Source organism: Triturus cristatus, chromosome 5_1, assembly GCF_964204655.1.
Source record: "Triturus cristatus chromosome 5_1, aTriCri1.1, whole genome shotgun sequence".
NCBI classification, from domain to species: Eukaryota; Metazoa; Chordata; class Amphibia; order Caudata; family Salamandridae; genus Triturus; species Triturus cristatus.
In genome coordinates, this window is record NC_140587.1 from 657,843,399 (window position 1) to 657,863,510 (window position 20,112).

General features: G+C 41.7%; 1 protein-coding gene across 1 annotated transcript in view; it reads right to left on the bottom strand.

Moving 5' to 3' along the window:
* Positions 1 to 16,248, bottom strand: part of TCEA1 (transcription elongation factor A1) — a 175,755-nt gene extending 159,507 nt beyond the window's left edge. Inside the window, exons 1-2 of the mRNA XM_085605624.1 lie at positions 16,003 to 16,248; positions 4,881 to 4,943 (exon numbers count right to left, since the gene is read on the bottom strand). Coding sequence (XP_085461750.1) covers positions 4,881 to 4,943; positions 16,003 to 16,071 — 132 coding nt within the window. The 5' untranslated portion in view covers positions 16,072 to 16,248. The remainder of the gene's footprint in view (positions 1 to 4,880; positions 4,944 to 16,002) is intronic.
* Between the last annotated feature and the right edge of the window lie 3,864 nt (positions 16,249 to 20,112).

Below are 20,112 nucleotides of genomic sequence, written 5' to 3' on the forward strand. Positions count from 1 at the left end.
TCGGAAGAGGATTAGGGATTGGGCTGCTAACTGACATCATCAGGGGGGCAAGAAAGATTTGATTTTCCTTGGTGTATTCAGTTGGTAATTAGCTCCCTGGTGGATACACTGATATGATCTTGCACATTCAGGTATTTGTCCAGCGTTACACCTAGTGATCTAGCAGAGTCAATAACGTGGGGTGGGGCACTTGAGATCTTTAAGTTGTTTGAGCCATTCTTGTATGGGGGAAAGTGATTGTGAGGGGCAATCAAGAGAAATCCTGTTTTGAGTGTGTTGAGCATGAGGTGATTGTGGGTTAACCATTGTTGGGTTTTCAGTAGGTTTGCAGTTGAGATTTCTTTGAATGAGGAAATTTTCAAGTACAATTGGTTATTATCGCCATGCATGTGGAAGTAATGCTTCAGAATTTCGGTAAGAGATTACATGTACAAGTTAAATAATGTGGGTAAAAGCATGGATCTTTGAGGTATTCCAATCGAGACCGGAGTCATGTCAAAAAGGGTTTGATTGGCTTTGATTCTTTGAGCTCTGATATAAAGGAAAGAGGCAAACCAGTTTAAAAACGGGACCCAATTACCATAATCTTTTCTCAAGGTCAATCAGGTTTTTACGTTTGACTGTATCGAGCGCAGAGAGATCAAAAGTATAAGCCGGCAGGGCACGTTCTGATCTAGCAATCGCAGGGCATCTACAATGTGTGTTAGAGCCATTTCAGTGCTATGTGCCATTCTGAAGCCAGACTGGCAATGGTCTACTAGATGAAACTGGTCAATGTGGTCGAAGTGTTGTAGGCATACGCATTGCTCCAGTAACTTTCCTAGTGTTTGAATGTTGGTAATTTGACGGAAATTGTTGAGGTCAGATTGGTTAAAGATAGGATGCAGACCTATCAGGAATCATACCCCGAGAAAGATGCACTGACAATCTTAGTTCAGAGCGGGAGTAAGGAATCCTATATGTTTTCAATTTGCCGGGGGGCTCTTCACCATGGCTATCGAGCAGTTGGCAAAGTGGGTGTGCTGCTACACACAGGCCAGGGGATCCGACTGTGGGCTAGCGACGGAGGATCGGATCGCCCTTTATGTCGACAACATCCTCTAATTCATGGCCCATCCAGATTTAACAGGCCCCCTTGCCTTATCCATAGTTCCTCAGGCTTGCTGGTTAATTGTACCAAATCACTCCAGTTCCCCCTGGAAGGGGGAGCAGGGGGGGAATAATCATGGAAATGAGACCTGGCAGCCAGATCTCCAATACCTGGGGGTGCACATGTCCTGGAAACTGGAGTTGCCACAGAGCTTGAACCTCCTACCTCCTCCGCAATCCCCAGCAGGACATGGAGAAATTGATTAAATTGCCCCTTAACACCTTGGGCAAAGTTGCATTATTTAAGATGATGATGATCCTATCACGCATACTTTATGTGCTCTAGAACTTACCACGTACCTCTCAGCGTTGGTTCCATAATCTGATGCCAAATATGTACAGGTTCATATGGGCAAACAAGACCTCCAGAACTGCCTTTAGCACATCTGCATGGTCCACATTTGATGGTGGGCACACTATAGCGGATGTCAGTCTCTACTACTGGGATACACATATTTTGCTGGTGAATGACTGGCTGCATGGGAGTTGAGGACGCCCTCTACAATGATGAATTAGCACTGATCGGCCACGATAACATAAGTCTTTTATATGACGCTCCTATCCCTGGCTTGCTCCCAGAAAGGACTAGGGCGGTGTCCCAAATGTGGAGGACAGCGCTGAGGTGGAATGGGTGGGACCGACAAGTAATGATAGAGACCCCTCTCTGGGTGAGCAAATGGCTGGATCAGGTGACTCGTTTAAAAGGCTTCCGGGGATTGGACTGTATAGATATATCAAAAGGTAAGGGAAGAATAGGAGGGCACCCATATGAAGTCCTTCCAGGACCTCCAAACCAAATTCTTCTTGCAGCAGTGTCAATTTTTACCAATACCAGCAATTACGACATGCCCCGTCGGATCATCAAGAGGTGCTTGCCAAGATCACCCAAATATAACCCGCTGGAGGTACCTCAGAGAATGGGACCCCTGTGGGAAGGGTAGTGGGTGTTCCAAAATCTATAGCACATTGGTGAATCATTCCCCAGACCTTATGGTGTCCCTAAGAACACAATGGGAGGCGTGACTGGTACCTTGGAGGACAGAGAAAGGAGGGCAGCATGCATGGCACCTTGCATTCTGGCAATCTCTGCACGCTTACGCCTCATCCAACTTCACTACCTCCCTCATACCCATCTCATGCAATAACTCAAGAGTACTGGGAAACCAGACTGTAGCTTTAAAGATTATAACCTTGCTGGGTATACTGGACGGCTAGGGACATTGATTGCACAAAGGGACATCTCCAAGTACAGGAAATCACCTGAGGCCCCTCTCATTGCGGAATGGAGGGCAAAAATGGACTGATGTGCGAAACAAGAGGAGCCGTTGAATTAAAGTGCCCCTTTTTGTATGGTCACACCCACATTTTGTTCCAACTGCTGATGAGCCTCATACTGCACTGAAGTCTGCTGCCCTCTACCAATACTGTAATGTTTGACTTGGTAATTCAAATCGGCAAAAGCTTTACCCCTTTATAAGTGCCTAGTATATGGTACCAAGGGGCTCCCAGGGCATTTGTGGTAAAGGGGTCCCAAGGGCGGCTGCACAGGTTTGTGCCACTCTGGCCGAACCATGCAACCTGACAGCAGGAGCAGTGAAAACTGCTTGAACTCGACTGTGCCCTGACTGAGTGGCACAGCCACATACACTGCCTTTAATGTATTTAAGGCACCCATAAGAAAGGCCTCTTCATTGAAAACCACTATATGTGTTAGCGGTCCATAGGATACCATGGTCTGCCAACTGGGTACCCTAGAGATTGGCAGCACCGTGATGATACCAGTAAAATAAGTAATGTTTGGCATCAAACAATGTGCCTTCCTGCCCCCGCCATGATTCACGTGCCCTGGGTGACGTTGCATGCACTCTGAGTTTACCCCCCACCTTTACTGTGTTTTGGCCAACCCGCCTGCACTTTCACACGGCTGCTTCCACCAAGACAAGATTCTGACAGGCAGCGTCTCACTCCCAGAAGTCAGAGACAAAGACTGCACAGGAATGGGGTCACACCATCCCAGACAGTTAGTGAACTGAAACATCAGAGCACTGAGCTTCAAAGTCTACACTACCTCCGATATGATTATAGACTGTCCCCAGGCATGCTTGCACCTGGGCAAGGTGGGAAATTAGCTATGCAGGAAGTGTACATCCCCAGGTAGGCTGGCCACACCTCTAGGGTGGGCAGTCTGGTCTGTACACCTACAATTGAATTCTGACATCTTTAGGGGGGCAGAAATAGTGGGTTCTGGGTACAAAATGTGACATACACCACAGGATGTGGTAACCTCAAGGGCAGACTAGCTGCAGAAACTAGCTGCCCATTGGCTACTAGCTCCCACACCACTACATTTAGGATTGTAGGGACCTCCCCCCCACACACACACACCAGAACCTCGGATCTGAACAACTTACTTCAAGGGAGGACCAAGAGGTAACCCTGGTAGCCAACAAGACTTTGTCCACCAACACAAAGCAAAAGAGGGATACTTTGTCCCTTAGGCAACAGACTTGGAACCGAACGAACAACCCTCATCCCTAGCCAAAGCTCGACACTGCTGAGGAGGAAACCTTGTGGAAGCCAGAAGCACTCTCAGTCTTCCATGGACTAGTGGCATTAATCCCCTGCATACTGCAGGCAAAAACGCTTACCAAATCTAAAGCATCACTGGCCATCGGGCCCTTCGAGGGAATTGCTTCAATCCAGGTGGTCCAGTGCATTGTGGGAGATGAAGTCTGGCCTGCCCCGAAGTCTTAGACTGCTAAGTTGCTCCCCGGACCCAGTGAAGTTCCCAAATCTTTATGTTGTGCTTACTGCTGCCAAGGCTTGCTGGTCACCAGTCCGGTAATTAACCCCCACGCTCGACGATGCAGCAACAGAGAACATCGTGCAACCATAATACGACGTCAGCAGCTGTGTACCTGTTGTGGTTTTGCATTTTGTTTCTTACAGAACTATGCAAGCAGGAAAAATAGCACCACCTGCGACTCTCGTTCAGCACCGGCGACAGCCAGAACAACTCTGCACCTGGCTAGGTAAAATTGATCTGACTGTTGTGGCCTGGTTCTGGGGCCCGCATGACAGTACCCCTAGAAGGTTTCCACGTAACTCGACCTGCAAGTGACCAATTGTCACTAGTGTAATTTGCCATTGACTGCAATGTTATTTATGTAGCTTAGTCAACTGATTTACTAATTGCTTCACAAATCTATAACTCCGGTTCTAGGTATTATTTTCCGTTCATTTCAGTGTCTACAATAAGAAAAAGTTACACTATTTTTATAAATTGGTGTTGGATTTCTGGAGTCCTGTCAATTACTTATCGTCCATGTTGGTATTCTGAAATGCTTGACACATGTTCCTCTAATAAAGCCTTCCTGCTCTTTGCCACTCTACTAGGACTGAGCTATGGGTTCATTAGTGTGAATCCAAGGATAATCTTTGGGGGTATTGTGAAAATACTTGGTAAGGCCACCCAGCCATACCACATAATGTTCCACAAATATAGAATAGTAAAAACGATACTACAAAATATCAGAGAAATGCCTTCAACTGTGAATTGATCGATATTAATTTTATAGATGCCTTTTAAAAGCCAAACACAGCAAGAAAAATAACTGAAGGGGAAACCACAACCAGTCAACTTTCGAAAATATTCATATTTCCCCAGTTTCTCTCATCAAGAGGTGTACCCACTGCATACATACAAACTGACAACAAAATATATAACATACCTGAAGCAGTTCCAGTGTCATGGGAAGATTTCTTAACTCTTTTAACAAATCCAGGGCTCCAGCCTAAAAAGTAAATGCAGAATTAAAAAAAATAAAGAATTTACATAAAAAGCGTATTAGTGCTAAAATCAGAAGTGATTTTTAACATAGAAAAAGGTGCTTGGTCTCCTGAAAAGATGCACTGTTTAACCTTTTTCCCTCCCAATGCCGATACATAATGCGGGAAGGACGTTAATCTGAATGCAATGAAATCTAAGGCGTAAATTACATTTGGGTTTTGATTAGCCACCCGATTTGCGGCAAACTTTTGCAGCTACTAACTAAAAATAATGTTTACATACCTGCTGTGTAGAAGGAGCAATATGCAAGGGAGTAACATTTCTTATTTTGAGATTTTACTAATATTTTAAGTTAGCTTTGTTTGCTCACTTATGAGTCCATCAGCAAAACCAATACCTAGGTGAAATTAAAAATGGCATGTGAACTAAACCAAAAGGACGCTATTCAACTGCACAAGTCTTCCTGAAACCATCATGCATGAACCTAAATTTTCATTACAGATCAATGATACCTTAAGATAACAATAACCGAAAAACAAGAAATTTCTTTCTTTATTCAACACAGTGGATCCTGAAAGTAAATTAAAAGGGCTTGGTTCGAAACAGAAGCACTCCCTCTGCCGTTAGAAAGGAACACACTTAGAAGTGGGCATGGACACAGCAAAACATGCTACCTGCCCCCCTTACATTGTTGTTGTTTTTTTAAAAGTGGTTGTTGGCTGCTGTGGGCATGGAATTCTTTCATTATGTAAATGTGTTAAATATCTCAATGGTTGAAAGAATTTATATATATATATATATATATATATATATATACACACACACATATACAGCTACATCAAAGGATTACTGCACGGATGAATGATGGGCAAGTTAGTGATGTGCGCAAGAATTAATGAAAGAATGAACGGGAGAGGTTACAAATGTTTACAAAGCATGGGGATATGATCTGTCATCAACACAGGAAGAAGACAGGTGACTCAATTTCGAACTAGTCAACCACTGTTGTAACTAGCCAGCCACAGCTGAACTTTCAAGAAACAGGCCATTCACACTCTTGAATGCCCACAACATTAAAATAACTACAACAGTCCTAACACTGCCATCGGTGGGCAACACGTCAAGCACGCATTATGCTTGAAAGAAAATATCCCATTTGGTAGCACTTTATTTATATTTGCAGATGCATTCACCGCCTTCATAATGGACAAATGCCAATTCAAGTTAAAATCATTTTATACAGCATGCAACCAGCAATATCCACACAAAGTGAAGATAATCAACAAATCATGTTTTTGGACTATTTCCAACAATATTTGTCTAAAAGCTTTTTGACAAAGAAATGAAAAACGTGCCATACAAATACGCAGTACAAATATTTGTGACTACTGTGTCAGGACTATGCAAATGTTGTGTGCATGTGTTTGTGCAGCCAGGGGATTACTGAAATACAGATGGAGACGACAGCCTTGTTCTGAAATCAACATGGAGGACCTGAAGCTGCCTCTCATAGCCATGAACATCTAGCCAAATTAAAAACCAGCTGATGAGGCTTTAGGGCCAGCAACAACACAGAGTAGGAGCTGGTGTATTGGAGAAGACAGCACGAGGAACAAAGGGAAAGAGTAAAGGAGACAAGAGGAAGTAGAGGATAATTGAAGACTATGCAGTCAAATCGAGAGCCAGGCTGACTGGTAGATGTCGCGAGAAAGAAAACGGACTAGCAGCCAGTCAACACCTATGATCCAGTGGCCGCATAGAAACCGGTTCTGATTTATGCTCTGCTACGCCTTCACAGAGCTGTTGGGGTCTCAAACGATGACTAATCTTTTATGCTAGAGTAATAACGGGCGCTAGCACTAGTCACTTGACAAAAGCATCACACAACAGGCTTTCAGGAGCAGGCACAAACAATGAAAAAAAACTAAAGGGTGGCACCAAGATGTAACAATTGGAAATCTAGAGGCAGTGGTAAACTCTAACCCTTTACTAATGTCTTTAATGACTGAACCTCGGGTTTTGGCCCTGGGAAGGAGAAGAGGAGTGCTGCAAACATCCAAACCAGTCCCCCACATGATATTGACCGGATTATGTAGCACCATGGGTTAATATACTACAAGGGCTCCGAAGGCCACTGAGGATGTTGTGAGAAGCATGCCCTAGAAGAGGAAATCTTATTAGCTTTTCATAGACATACGTAAAAGTAAGTCTTAATATTCATTGAGCAAGCACTCTTAAACACCAAGCTCCTTGAAGCCCCTTGGTTTTTATACTACAGTACAATATATTGAAGATTTTCTTTTGCTCAAAAAAAACTTTTTGTTGATCTCATTTCAAAAACCAAATTTTTTATTTTTTTAAATCGGTCCTAATTATAAAGTAGCACAAAGATTGGATAGCAGGAAAAAAATCTTTTATTAGAAGCAAGGGTAGCCCTCCCTTCCACGAGCAAGGTGGCCTGGAGATGCTGCAAATTGTTAAGTCGGTGGCATACTGTGCTTCGGGCAAATCTCAATTTGTTACCCATTTCATCAGTTTTCCCCTGGAGTCGAGGAGGGTGTGTGTGGACGCACATCAACTTGCTTTTTTTATTTCAATCTTAGAGTCTGTCATCATGCCTCTGTCGGAGTATATATTCTTTGCCAGGAAAGAAACCCCAGTGTCCAAGGGTGAAGACAAGTAGACAAGAGCATTCCGTTTTATAAAATAAAGAGTAGTCACAGAGAAAAACGTTCACTGGGGATGATGGCCAAATGCACAATGACATACAGCTATTGTGTGCATTTCATAATCTGGGAGATAGAAATGTTGTAATTCACCCAGCTTATTTATGTCCACGTTTTAGCCTATCTGTCTAACCGCATAAAACAAATATTTTCATTTTACAAATATAAAATGGTTTACAGAAATCTAAAAATAGTACACCTAGTGTGTAATTAAAAGGAGTACCACTGGGTTAGCCGACTGTGCATCCCACTGCATAAGTGACAGATTATTCAAGTATTGCATGTAGGCTACACAAAGGATTGACCGTTTAGACAATGAGCAACGCAGATGCATTATATGTTCTTGTATAAGAAGCTGTGCATGTCCATCATAAAAATATCACTGCAAGAAAGATTTACAATTGTATAGCCCGTTAAATGTCTAAAAAGGAAAATGGGAGTTACAGCAAAACATTCTAAGAAGTCTAAAAATCTATCTTTTGAAGATATGCTTGAACTGAGTAAAAGGGGCTCCTATTAAATACTAGCTGCTTTGTTAAACATTACTCAGAAAGAAATACCCTTTGATTCAATGTTTTCCAACTGTCCTACTCATACTGAATTGCACTGTAATTAGGCATAAAAACGTACTAAGACGTGTGTGATTTATTTTTTTACTAGATCCATGGATGTATTGGTAAATTTAAAAATGGGGAGGGCTGGGAACAACAAAAAAGCAGCAAGTAAATGAGAGTGACAAAGCCAACAAATGATAAGTGCATGGTGGACTGTAAGCCTTGCCAGTTCTTGGTAAGCTCGCAACAGGCTTCTACAACCTGATAGTCTGTTTGACCTAAAAATACAAAATATTAATAAAAAAGGTAAAAAAGCACAGATGCTCCCAAAAAAAATTCCTGGTAGAGAGAGTGAAGTTATGCATAGCTTTGGTCACAGCACCATGAAATGAAAAAACCAGAAAGATGTGCACTAACCATTCTGAAATGAAACTAGAAAAAAACACATGGAACTTCCTAGTTGTGGTTAGCACCCCAACCATAGCTTGTGCACCTGCCAGGCAAACCAAATTTGCACATGAAATGCAATGCATATACCCTCACAATACTGATAGCAATAAATAAGCAACTTTTACACCGCATCTTTAAGTTACAACATGTACTAAAAATAGATTCCGCTAACCATATTTGGGTCATACACAATGAGACAGTAATGTAATAGGTCATGTCACTAGTGAGATACATTTGAGGTCAAAGCCTACCAGACAGCGCAGCTATCTGAGTTGCAAAGACTACTTGGGGACTTTGGAAAGCTTTCCTGGGAATGCATTCCGCCCATTGCTTGCCACTGGCTTTGTGTTCTGTAACTCACAGTTGCTTGCTTTCTACTTGCTGGCTTTATTTGTTTTAGAGTGGTCCACTATGCCTTTGTCCGTCCTATGGATCACAGCCTGTTTACCTAGCTCCTTTTATTCTTTCAAGATTGCGCCACTCCACTCTATGCCACTAACTTTCAGATCTTTCCTTATGAATCCTCAGAAACATAACGAACCTTGATTGAAAGACCTACCTTCCCTGTTTGGAGTGTATTTCCTAAACTCCATCTGCTGAATTGCCAGCATCAATTGGGTGTCATCAGCGTAGGATACTAAGTTGCAGCCCCATTGTTCCACTTCCCTCCCCAGTGGAGCAAATAGACGTTAAACAGATTGGGGCTTACTTAACGCAGAGCCCTTTTGGACATTGTATCTCAGTTCCTTAAAAGTTGATATGAACTGGATATGAAGCTTGCTCCTTCGATGTAAAAAAAAAAAAAAAAAAAAATTAAAACCAGAGCTCCTCCAGCCACTCCAATAGTATCTCAATGGAAACTATCAAAAGCGGACGAGAGTTCCAGGGGTATGACCACTGCCTTATTTCCAATATCTAGGTTAGTTTTGACAAACTCTGCTACCTCAACCTTCATGCTGAAACCATATCTAAATCCACATGGAGTGTGATACAGAGTTTCTCTAATATCTCCTAGCTACAAATTGGGTAAGCTGTTTATTTACCAGCTGCTTCTCGATTTTCCCGAGGACTGGAAGAAGGGAAATGGGCCTATAGTTACTCAAACACGAAGGTTCTTCATTGGATTATTTTTAGTAGATGGAGCACGAACGCATTTTTCCAGTTGGAAGGAACTGTGCTGGATTTCAGAGAACAGTTAAACGAGGTTTTAATCTATTTGTTTAAGAGTGAAACAGCACATATAATAATTCTAGAAAACTCTACTTTACCTTCCTGGGCAGGTTTGATGCACATAATCAATGAGCACAAGAAGATGCAACCCTGAGTGCTTGTAGCACACATAATAGGACAATTGAAGCACTTGTCAGACGTGCTGCTATACTAGCACCATGATTGCTACCTCCACACACACACAGGACAATAAAATATACTGAACGGTGGAATAAGCTTCACACAACAAACAATAGCAGTATAGGCTTACATCATACACAAAAAAGGTCAGTGTAGGAAGAAGCAGTGGAGATCTCTCATAAAATGGCAAAATGGAAGACTGTTGACTATGTATTGGTATCTGTAGAGCACAAAACTAGCTTGAGAGCAGAAGGAGCCCTGAACAGGGGTATGACACCTGGAAGATACAATTATTGGGGGATGGTCAAGGGTAGACGGGTCAGGAGTAGTACTCCTTGATGAAAGGAGTCTACAACTTTTTTCTGACAAGAGCAAGAGCTCTGGGGCGGATAGGGTGGTTGAAATGGACGTTGTTCCAGACCTTGGAGCACAGCCAGAAAAGGTGCACTTTTTTTCCCTTTTTCTTGCCATGCTCGGTCTCCAGTTTTTTTTCTATCCAGGCTCTTGGTAAGTTGGTGTTCTCCATAGAAAGCACAAGGGCGATCTCCCCCTTAATGGCTTTATTTATAGGAACGGTCTTAACGTATGACTTGGCAAGGCCCTCTTATCTCATACAAGAAATATTAGAGCAGCAAGTTTAGGTAGACGTTTCGGACAATGTCAGTTCTATTATGGAGAGTTTCCAGTCATTTGTACTTAGATTTATTATAAGACATATTTCTATGAATATGTTGTTGATGAACAGATGCCACAAATGAAACAGCCAACATGTGTTTCGCCCCCTAGTTGGCATGCAGGCCTGGGGCCTTTTCAAGGCAAAAGGTGTAATGTATTTCAACTCCAATAATCAGATTAATTTGTAGAGCCAATTGAAAGATAGAGCAGTTAGCGTGCCAGCTATCCGCACGTGCGTTCCCTGTCAATCTAGTAGATATAGATAAAGTAGTTCAGATGTCCTTGCAGTCAGTATTGAACAACAAATAGAATTAGCACCAATCATTTGGAAAATCTCATTACAATTTATTGAAACATGGAATGTCCATAGCATGCCTCCAGAGGTCCCAGCCCCTCGGCCTGTGGCCTCTTGTTCTCTGGCACAGCTCCCCCATCTGTGATGGAGGCACTCTGATGGGCAGCAGACAACTATTGTGACATTATATTCATTTGTGTCATTGAATTTTTCGTTTGCTAAGTGGAATGTGATTGAATCTACAGATATTTAATTTTGAGCCCTGAAGAAGTCTCGATAGAGACGAAACGTGTTGGCTAAAAGAATGACTTGTATTTTGCATTTTAACCAGTTTTAATTAATTTATTGCGATTCTTAATGTATTGTCAATGTTTACTGTAACTTGTCATTTGTATTTTTACTATGTCTGTCTCTTGTGCTTTTATGGTCATTAATTTGTACCGAATGAAGCTTAATTGAATTGACTTGTATGATCTTTTGGATTTTAAGCATTTGAACATATTATATGATTAAAGAACATTTATTTCAACTACAAGCAAACTTTGGACCTGCTTCTTCTACTATTTGCTATAGACATTCAATGTTTCAATAAATTGTAATGAGATTTTCCAAATTATGGGTGCTAATTCCATTTAATGTTTCTGATTGTATTTGGGTTTACCCAATAGGAAGTGGAGAGGGGTGCACTTCCTGGTTTGTCTAGCACCATCGCAACATTATTAGGCCACTATTAGTAATAGGTGCAGGATCTTTGCCTCAACCCTTTGTGCTTTGTGTTAACAGTAGTTGAACAATAAAGTCTTATTGTTTGTTCATCATTTGTAACATCGGTACAACAACAACTTATTAAAAGAAATAGGTCTTCTAATAAATATCATTACTACAGATACGAACAACTGGAGACTCCAGAATAGAACTTCTGACATTGTCTGGAACCGTCAACCAAAACTTACTAATATAGAAGTGGTAATGCTGTTGTTCTGATTTTGTCAATGTTCTTAGAGAAGAAGAGGTTGATGATCTTGCATTTATTGACTAAAACATGGACCGTTTGAGATGATTGGAGTAGGTGTTGAACAGCCTTGAAAAGGACTTTGCTTCTGTTGGTTGCTGCATTGTGACAGTCTTGGAGTCCAAGGCTTTAGTGGTCATAAGGGATCCGCAAGTACAGTAGAGTCTTTTGAGTAGGGTGAGGTTATCCAGGAATTTTTATCTTTTCCATTTCTTTCCCTGTTTTTAAATGGGACAATTATTTTCATTAAGCTCAAGCACAGCCAGGGTGCAGAGGGCTTTGGCTCAAAGGATGGAGGTATTCAGTGGAGCATAACATTCAAAACAAGCTCTCATAATGGTATAGTAGATGTTGAGCTGAGTACCAAACATCTGTGGCGGGATGGAAATGCTCTGGCAGGTTGTCTAGTATTTTTTCCCAGATGGATGTCTGAGGATATGGAAGGTTGTTTTCCCTCTTTAGAGTTGTTTTTGTAACTGAGGTGTAGTATATATAATGGTGAAGTCCGACTACAGTTCCAAAGCTGCAGATGTCTGGCAATCGATGTTAGAGAATGCTGATAGGATGAGATTCAGTGTTGCTTTTTGAGTGGTTTGGGTAATGAGTGGTTTTATTCCCAGCCTACTGAAAAGGGAATAAAGAGGCTTCCTTCACGCATTTTGTATTGGAGTTGAAGTCTCCAAGGATTGCAGGTGGGTGTATTGAATGGACACAGGTGTGATGAGGTGTTAAAAGAAGAGCTCCTTTTATCTCGGTGTTCTGTAGATAAATACGTTTAGGGGGGAGGGGGTTGAAAGAGGGGATTAACGAGAGGAGTTCAGAAGACTTGTATGTGGTAGCTTTGCTAAAAGTGCCGGACTAGGATGGCCAAGGTATGACTGCAAGCCCCCATCGTGTTTAGAGTGAGCAGTCTATGTTTTAGAAGTAATCATCTAAGAAGAGGACATACAGGTGATGTGCAGAGGAAAGTGTAAAGCATGTTTCAGTAATGAACAGTGCATCTGCGCTGTGATTGGTGAACTCAAGAAGAGACACTGCAAGCCTAGAGGAACAGTACAAGTACAGTATTGACAGCAGAAGTGTAATCCCACTTATATAAACAAGAAAGAGTATAGGCTGCAGAAGTACAAGCATCAATACAACTGGTAAGACAACTTGTTGTGCATGCACAATAAGATTCGGATAGACAGACAGCAGCACAAGCTTCACTGACATTAATTTTGATTAATTCAGTTTTGCTTTCATCTGTTAGTTACCATTCCTAGTTCGCTTCTTCAGCTCAATATAACAGGCGTGCATTAGGCACATCACTTCCAAATTTTACGCAAAATATAAAAACAAGATTAGAGTGGGACTGGTCTACTGTTTAATAACTATTTTACAAGAGGCCATTGCAAAGCAGTTAGTCACTAGACTGCCTGGCATGGGCTAGATTCTGATGACCCATGCCCTTCCGGTTGGTCTTGTAAGATTACAATGAAACAGTTGGGTTTCATCTCAAATAGATACCTGTTGCTATAACCTCATCACAGGTAGCCGGAAATACAAGAACTACTTATGCAAATTGTTCTATGAAGAAAATGCAGAAAATTCACGAATTGTTTTGCCTTTCACAACTAGGTTTAATAAACCAAATATGGCAGCTTTCCACAAAGAATTTAAATAGCAATCACAAATAGGTCAGTTAAAAATAATAATAATAGATGATGAATAATAAATTAGTAGCAAACGCATTGTAGGTCTGGACGCAGTTTTACTTGTCAATTCAGACTACTTTCCCCAAAAAAATATTATAAAAATACACATGGGAGGATGGGGTGTGATTAGGCTCAGACACTGCTCTTCATTCACTTGACTGTTCAATTATCATTCACATTTAGTTTCTAGCAACCGCAGCCAACAGTATGTGGTCAAAGGTCTTCCCCCTTAATCTATTGATGGTCTTGCACTGTGAGTGAATGCATGTTCCTCTGCCTCAAGTGCACAGTTGCCTGAAAAAGAGTACCCGTTGGTGCTAGGGTTAGTGTGCCTAGAGCTGTTGGGACAGTGCTTTATTTGATATATTATTGCTATTTAAGACTCTGGTGCTATCCAAGACCTTTTTATTTATTTTACAAAAATGATATACATACTATACCTACATATAGGCGCTTTCAGTCAGCCCTCTTTATCCATTGGTCAGTTACGTCATTCACAATCTTCTTTCACCCATTACTGCATACAGCATGGAGAAAAGGGCCAACCTACCCCAGCAATTGGCACTCTTGCACTACAACAAAATGTTGCTGTTTCACACCGACCACATCCACACTAAGTAGTTCAATTTAAGTCCAGGGACTACCATAGCAATGTGTGTTTTCTGAGACCAATTTACACACACACTTATACACGACAGCTTCCACAAAATAACGTTTTAGAAAAATCAAAAACAAGCATCAACAAAGCCAAAAGGTTAGCAGCTAATGCCAGATCTATGGCCTTTGCCAAAGCTTGTTGCGCGTGTTTGAATATATATATATATATATTTATTTTTTTAACTGCATGATAAGACTATATCTATCTGCTTTGCCAATGCTACTTTCGCTAGCATTGACATCCAAACCAATATTGGCCATGAGAATCGTGAAGTTAAATGAGTAGAAATCAAAACTCGCGGCACAGGTAATTCAGCAACATGGTTAATCTCCAAACACAGATACCTTTTTGGAAATGCTATAATGTCCTGATCCCCCCGTGGCTATAACGGAAGCTTCACAATTTATGCTAAACTACGATCTGGAGCATACTTTGTAAGATTTTTCAAGACAATTACATCCTTCTTGAGGAGTGTCATCTCCAACGACTGCCTTGGCTCTCCTTTCTAAAGAGTTTAACAAAGCACTTGTCTTTCGTATGTACGACAGCTACCACGGAGAAGGATATTCAAGTGCTGAAAGAATGTGTGCAGGGCTTCGCAGAAGACAGAAATGCCCTGTGCTAGATTAAATGACAGAAAATGCTTATAAAACGTACCCGTGTATGTTATCACTTTCTTATATCTCAGCTTTTTTCACATAAATGTTCGTCCTAATATAGTCAATATTTCATTGCAACTCAATATGGACTAAGTTTTTATATCGCAAAATATTCATGCAGAGAGAAGTGAATTTAATATCGCAAATTAATAATTGTATGCAGGACAGGGCTGACGGCAAGGTGCAGTGTCCGGTATATAATCCAAAAACATGAAGGACCCTGTCCTTATCCCGGGGCAATGTGGCCAGTTTAAGGCTGGGACATGAGGTGCTTTGTCGAGGACGGCAGTAGCCGAGCCATGATGTGTGCGAGTGAGGCCCAGGTATTAAGTGCAGGAAGGAACAGGTTAAGACCTGCCAGTGACAGTTAGGTCAAGGGGCAGAAAATAATGACGACCTGTATGACCAAAAGAAAGCGAACGGTGGCAGATGGTCAATGTCCTTATGCCCCTGTACAGGTTATGAATCTAGACTGCTCTAAAGTTTCATTACATCCAGTCCAGGCTTTTGCTTTCTAACCTGGGACTTGCAATCCAGGTTTCCCCAATATATGCAATTACTCACAGAATGCAAAACAAATAACTCGTGCATGCTCAAGAAACTTGATTGAGCCCTTTGCTTTATTTAAAAGAATCGAATCTTCAGCTGAGCCTTGCACGTTCTCGTGAGCTAATGGGGGAATTCCGTGATTGGATGGGAGAGCAACAGTTCTGTATGCATATGTGTAGGTATGTGTGTCTGCGACCCCGCCAATTTTGGTGCATTCACACTTCTTTGTTGACAAAGGAAGGTGTACTCTACATCGCTGGGAGCGCGGGACATTCAGGATGCATATGGTGCATGACTGACCGGCAATAACCACGCTGCACAACAAAGGTACGAGGACGGAGTACTTTAGAGAGGTGCCGGGGGTCTCGCTGGTAACTTACCAAGAGACAAGGTGCCCGCGCGCGCCCGAACTGCCACCCCGCCCCTCACGCTGCTCACCGCGTTTTTCTTTTGGACCATGCGATCCATCTTCTTGGCGATGCGGATGATCTCATCCTCGGTACTCATGGCGGCCGTGCACACTGGTCTTTACTGACGGTAGCTGGGTGTCAGCCGGTAACTTGGCCAGGCAAAGCAGCGGCACAGGCAGCAGCTCACCGACCCGCAGGCAGGCCGCCAGGCAGCAGGGATTCACTCTCCGAAAACCGGAAATAGACATAAGCAATCGACAGCTGAGCTTCTCTCCACAACGGCTGCAAGAAAGGAGCCAATCACAAGTGCGCACCATCTCAACCTACCAGAACGAGGCTTAGATTTACAACCATTGTGTCATCATAAACCCGTATTGTTGATGTTGACTGTAGTGACGGCGTTGTTTTGGCTCTCACTGTTCTTCTTTGATTTACTTTGTTACTGTGGCTGAATGGGGGCTGTAACGAGGTATACGGCCACATATAGTGGCATAAATTTGAGGTTCGAGAAACATCTTTAATGCATGCACCACAGCCGGTCCTAAGCAATAAACAAACTGTGACAGTGGTTCCCAAACATTTGACTCCTGAGGACCCCCATTGAGTCACCACTGGAAGCTGGGGACCCCTAAGCAATTTGTATGATTTAAATTTCATACATTAAAACAGTAATTCCCAAAAAATAAACACACGTGCACACTTTTTGCGACGTTACCGTGGCGATAGAGGCTTTGCCTTATTTACAAGGCAGCGTTAAGCCACATTACATGGCTTAATGCTGTCTTTCAAATAAGGCCACCTGTCACGCAATGCTTAGTGTGAAAGGGGTGGGCAGTGGGTGTTGCAGTGGGCGTTCCACCGCAACCAGGGGCGTAACACAGGCCCCCGCATCCCCCGCAGTGCGGGGGGGGCCTCCCAGCTGCAGGGGGGCCCCCTCAGCACAGCACTCGGGTCTGAGTGCTCCGGATAAAATCCGGAGCAGGGGCCCCTCTGTGTACATTGCAGGGGGGCCCCTTAAACTTTCGTTACACCACTGACCGCAACACCAATTGATTTTGACACTGCCCCCTATTTACAAGGGCAGCATAAATAGGAGGCAACGCCAAAATTAAGACCAGGGAAAACCAGGTCTTAACTTGGCAAAACGAGGAGAAATCCCTTTATTTCTCCTCATTTTTGGTTTTTCCATGTCCAGCACACATGGAAAAAGCAAAACACCTTGGATTGTTTATGTTCAGGAAGGTGACCCTTCCTGCACATAAACAATCTTATTAAAAAATGCCATTTCGTAACTTCCATGTGTGTTGCATTAAGCAGCACACATAGAAGTGACAAAACGGCATTTCAAGATTGTTTATGTGCAGGAAGGGGACCTTCCTGTACAGAAAGAATCTTCCCCTGCATGCACACACCCGTGCCATAGTCCAAGAGTGCCTGCGTTGGCGCTACGCTCCTAAGTGTAGCGCCATCACTGGGGAAAACGCAGGGCTGCACCATATTCTTGTAAATATGGTGCAACCCTGCGTTTCTGAAGTGGCAGAGCCTATTGTTAAGCCACGGAGGCTAACAACACGCTTGGCCACTTCTGTTGTAAATATCCCCCTTAGTATTTTATATTCAAATAATTTGCACACAAAAAAAGACAATTTAAGGGGAAGGTTGGTGCTGCAACTCCGTGACTAACTTTTAATTGGTTGGTTTTATTTCACAGTACAAGGCTCCTGCTCCTGCCAGGGCCAGACTGGAAACCCAAAGCAGCCCTGGCAAATATTTTCAAACGATTCGGTGCACACCAAGTGCAGCTTTTAACGAATAGTAAACGAAGAACTTACTATGCACCAAGATATGACAATCTTTGTTGGGGTTCTTCACTGATTCCCTTATTATCACCCTTCAACAGTGCCTCTCATCTCTCCATAGCCTCTCCGTCACATGTATTTCATTTGTTTTATATTATAGCATCTCTCATACCGTTGTAGGATGTCAGAGCACTTTACAGCACACACATATAGAGACAATGAATCATACGTGTAAATCAGTGTATAGAAAATGTTACATAAGGCAAAGGGTACTACAAGGTGTAGGATTCACATGTCATTCAAACTGGTAGACATTGTTAAAGAGTGCTTGGTTTGGAGATGCACAAACTTGGGCTTTAGAACATCACCCAGTGGTTAGCATTGACTTTAACAATAAAAATGTATTTTCGCCCAAATAAATCTTTTTAGCAGCATCAGGATAATGAAAGATGGGGAAAAACATAAGTTACTAACTTGTACCATGCAGTTTGCAAGCAGCTCTTTGATGACAGTTTATAGGTCACTGTGCTAGATTTTGGTTATCACTTATGAACTGCACAGTAACTAAAGAATCTCTGTGACAAAAGCAGTAACACACTCACCTATGCACATAAAATACTGTTTTTTAAAATGCATGTTACACGTTCTTTGCAGTAGGCATATTAACCCTCTTTACTACATTAGATAACTCAAGCTGCCCCTGAACAAAACTCTCACCTCTCCAGCAGGTGCATTAATCACTGCCTTTATTTTGACACTTTTATTGTTGCTCGAAAACTGCTAATTAGACAAGTAACTTTGCAGTGCTTTTAAAACTGCCTCCTGCGGACCCCCTGGGAATGTGTCACGGACCCCTGGGAGTCCGCGGACCACAGTTTGGGAAACAACAATTTTTGTTGTCGATTTCTATATATACGCGAAAGCAGTCGTTGTTCAGTGGCTCTGCTGTATTTTATATGGGAGATCGCCAAAGATAAGAATGTCTGAATCCTAATACCTCTCGAGTGGAGTCTCTCAGTTAATTCTCCAGGGAAGCTTCTCAGTTATAAATGTTCAATCTGACATTTCATCATATACAGAGAGAATTAGTATTCTTTCGTTGAATCGGACATCCTTATCTTTGGCGACCACCCATATAAAATACAGCAGAGCCACTGAACAACGATTGCTTTCGCGCATATATAGAAATCAACAACAAAAATTGGGTTGGATTTCTGGATCGCTTAAAGTATATTTCAGGGGTCAACTTTATGATACACAACAGTCCTGAAGATGGTCTCATGGACGAATGCTTAGAGACCGAAACGTCGACTTTATCACTTTTTTCTGGAAAACATTTTATGAGAGAAAAAGTGTATGTAATTGTGACATTGAAGGACTGAATAACTGCATTTGTTTTCCTTTTGTTACATTGTGTGTCTAAATTTGCAGTACCCTTTATGAATTTTAAAAGATAACATTTCTTTTTTCTATACACACCCGTGTTTTTGTATATCTTTCCTTTTTGTGATTTGGTCATGGGATCCTATTGTGTATAAGGAACTGGGAATTCTAGAACTACATTCTACAAAAGGTTTTGAAAAGAAATCAATTGACAAGTTGATGTAAAACGTGTGCACTTAAATAATACACTAAAGCAATATAATGTAATATTATAAATAAATTCCTTGAAGACACCTTTACCCGTTGATTTGATTTTGCCCAGGCCCTCAAGGGTAGATTGGGTTTCCCATTATATTTAATTATTTTTTTTTTTAAATTATTCTTTTACTACAAAGGCATGTGCAGTAAGGTCCATTGTTACATAAAGACTTCAGGAGCCAAGTGGAAATAAGTACAATGTTTGGGAAAAATAACCACATAATTAGACATCAATATATTTTAGTATATTAGAAATGCAATTTAGAACATGTTAAATACAAATGAAATGAAATGAAATGCTCTTTTTAGAAATTACTCACAAAATGTGTGAATATCTTTAGTAAAACAAACTAAATAAACCTAAAATATACAGTAGAATGACATATGTAGACGTCAAAGATGCTTCATTTATAATTGCACGTATGAACATTTTTGCACCAAGCAACTGTACTTTAGCCTGGGCAGGGAATTAGGCCTAAAGTGTCCTTTTCGACCGTTGCTCATAGATAAGTATTCTGTGCAAACAGCCTAACATTGATGTCATTTTAGAAATGTGCTGACTTTAATATTATGTTAATTTTGTTCCTCTCACCCCGTGAGCGATCATTTCCACGAAGAATAATAGACTTATTGAAACTGTAAAGAACAAATTGTGATGTAGACTTATAAATGTTGCTTCCAATTAACTTGATATATGT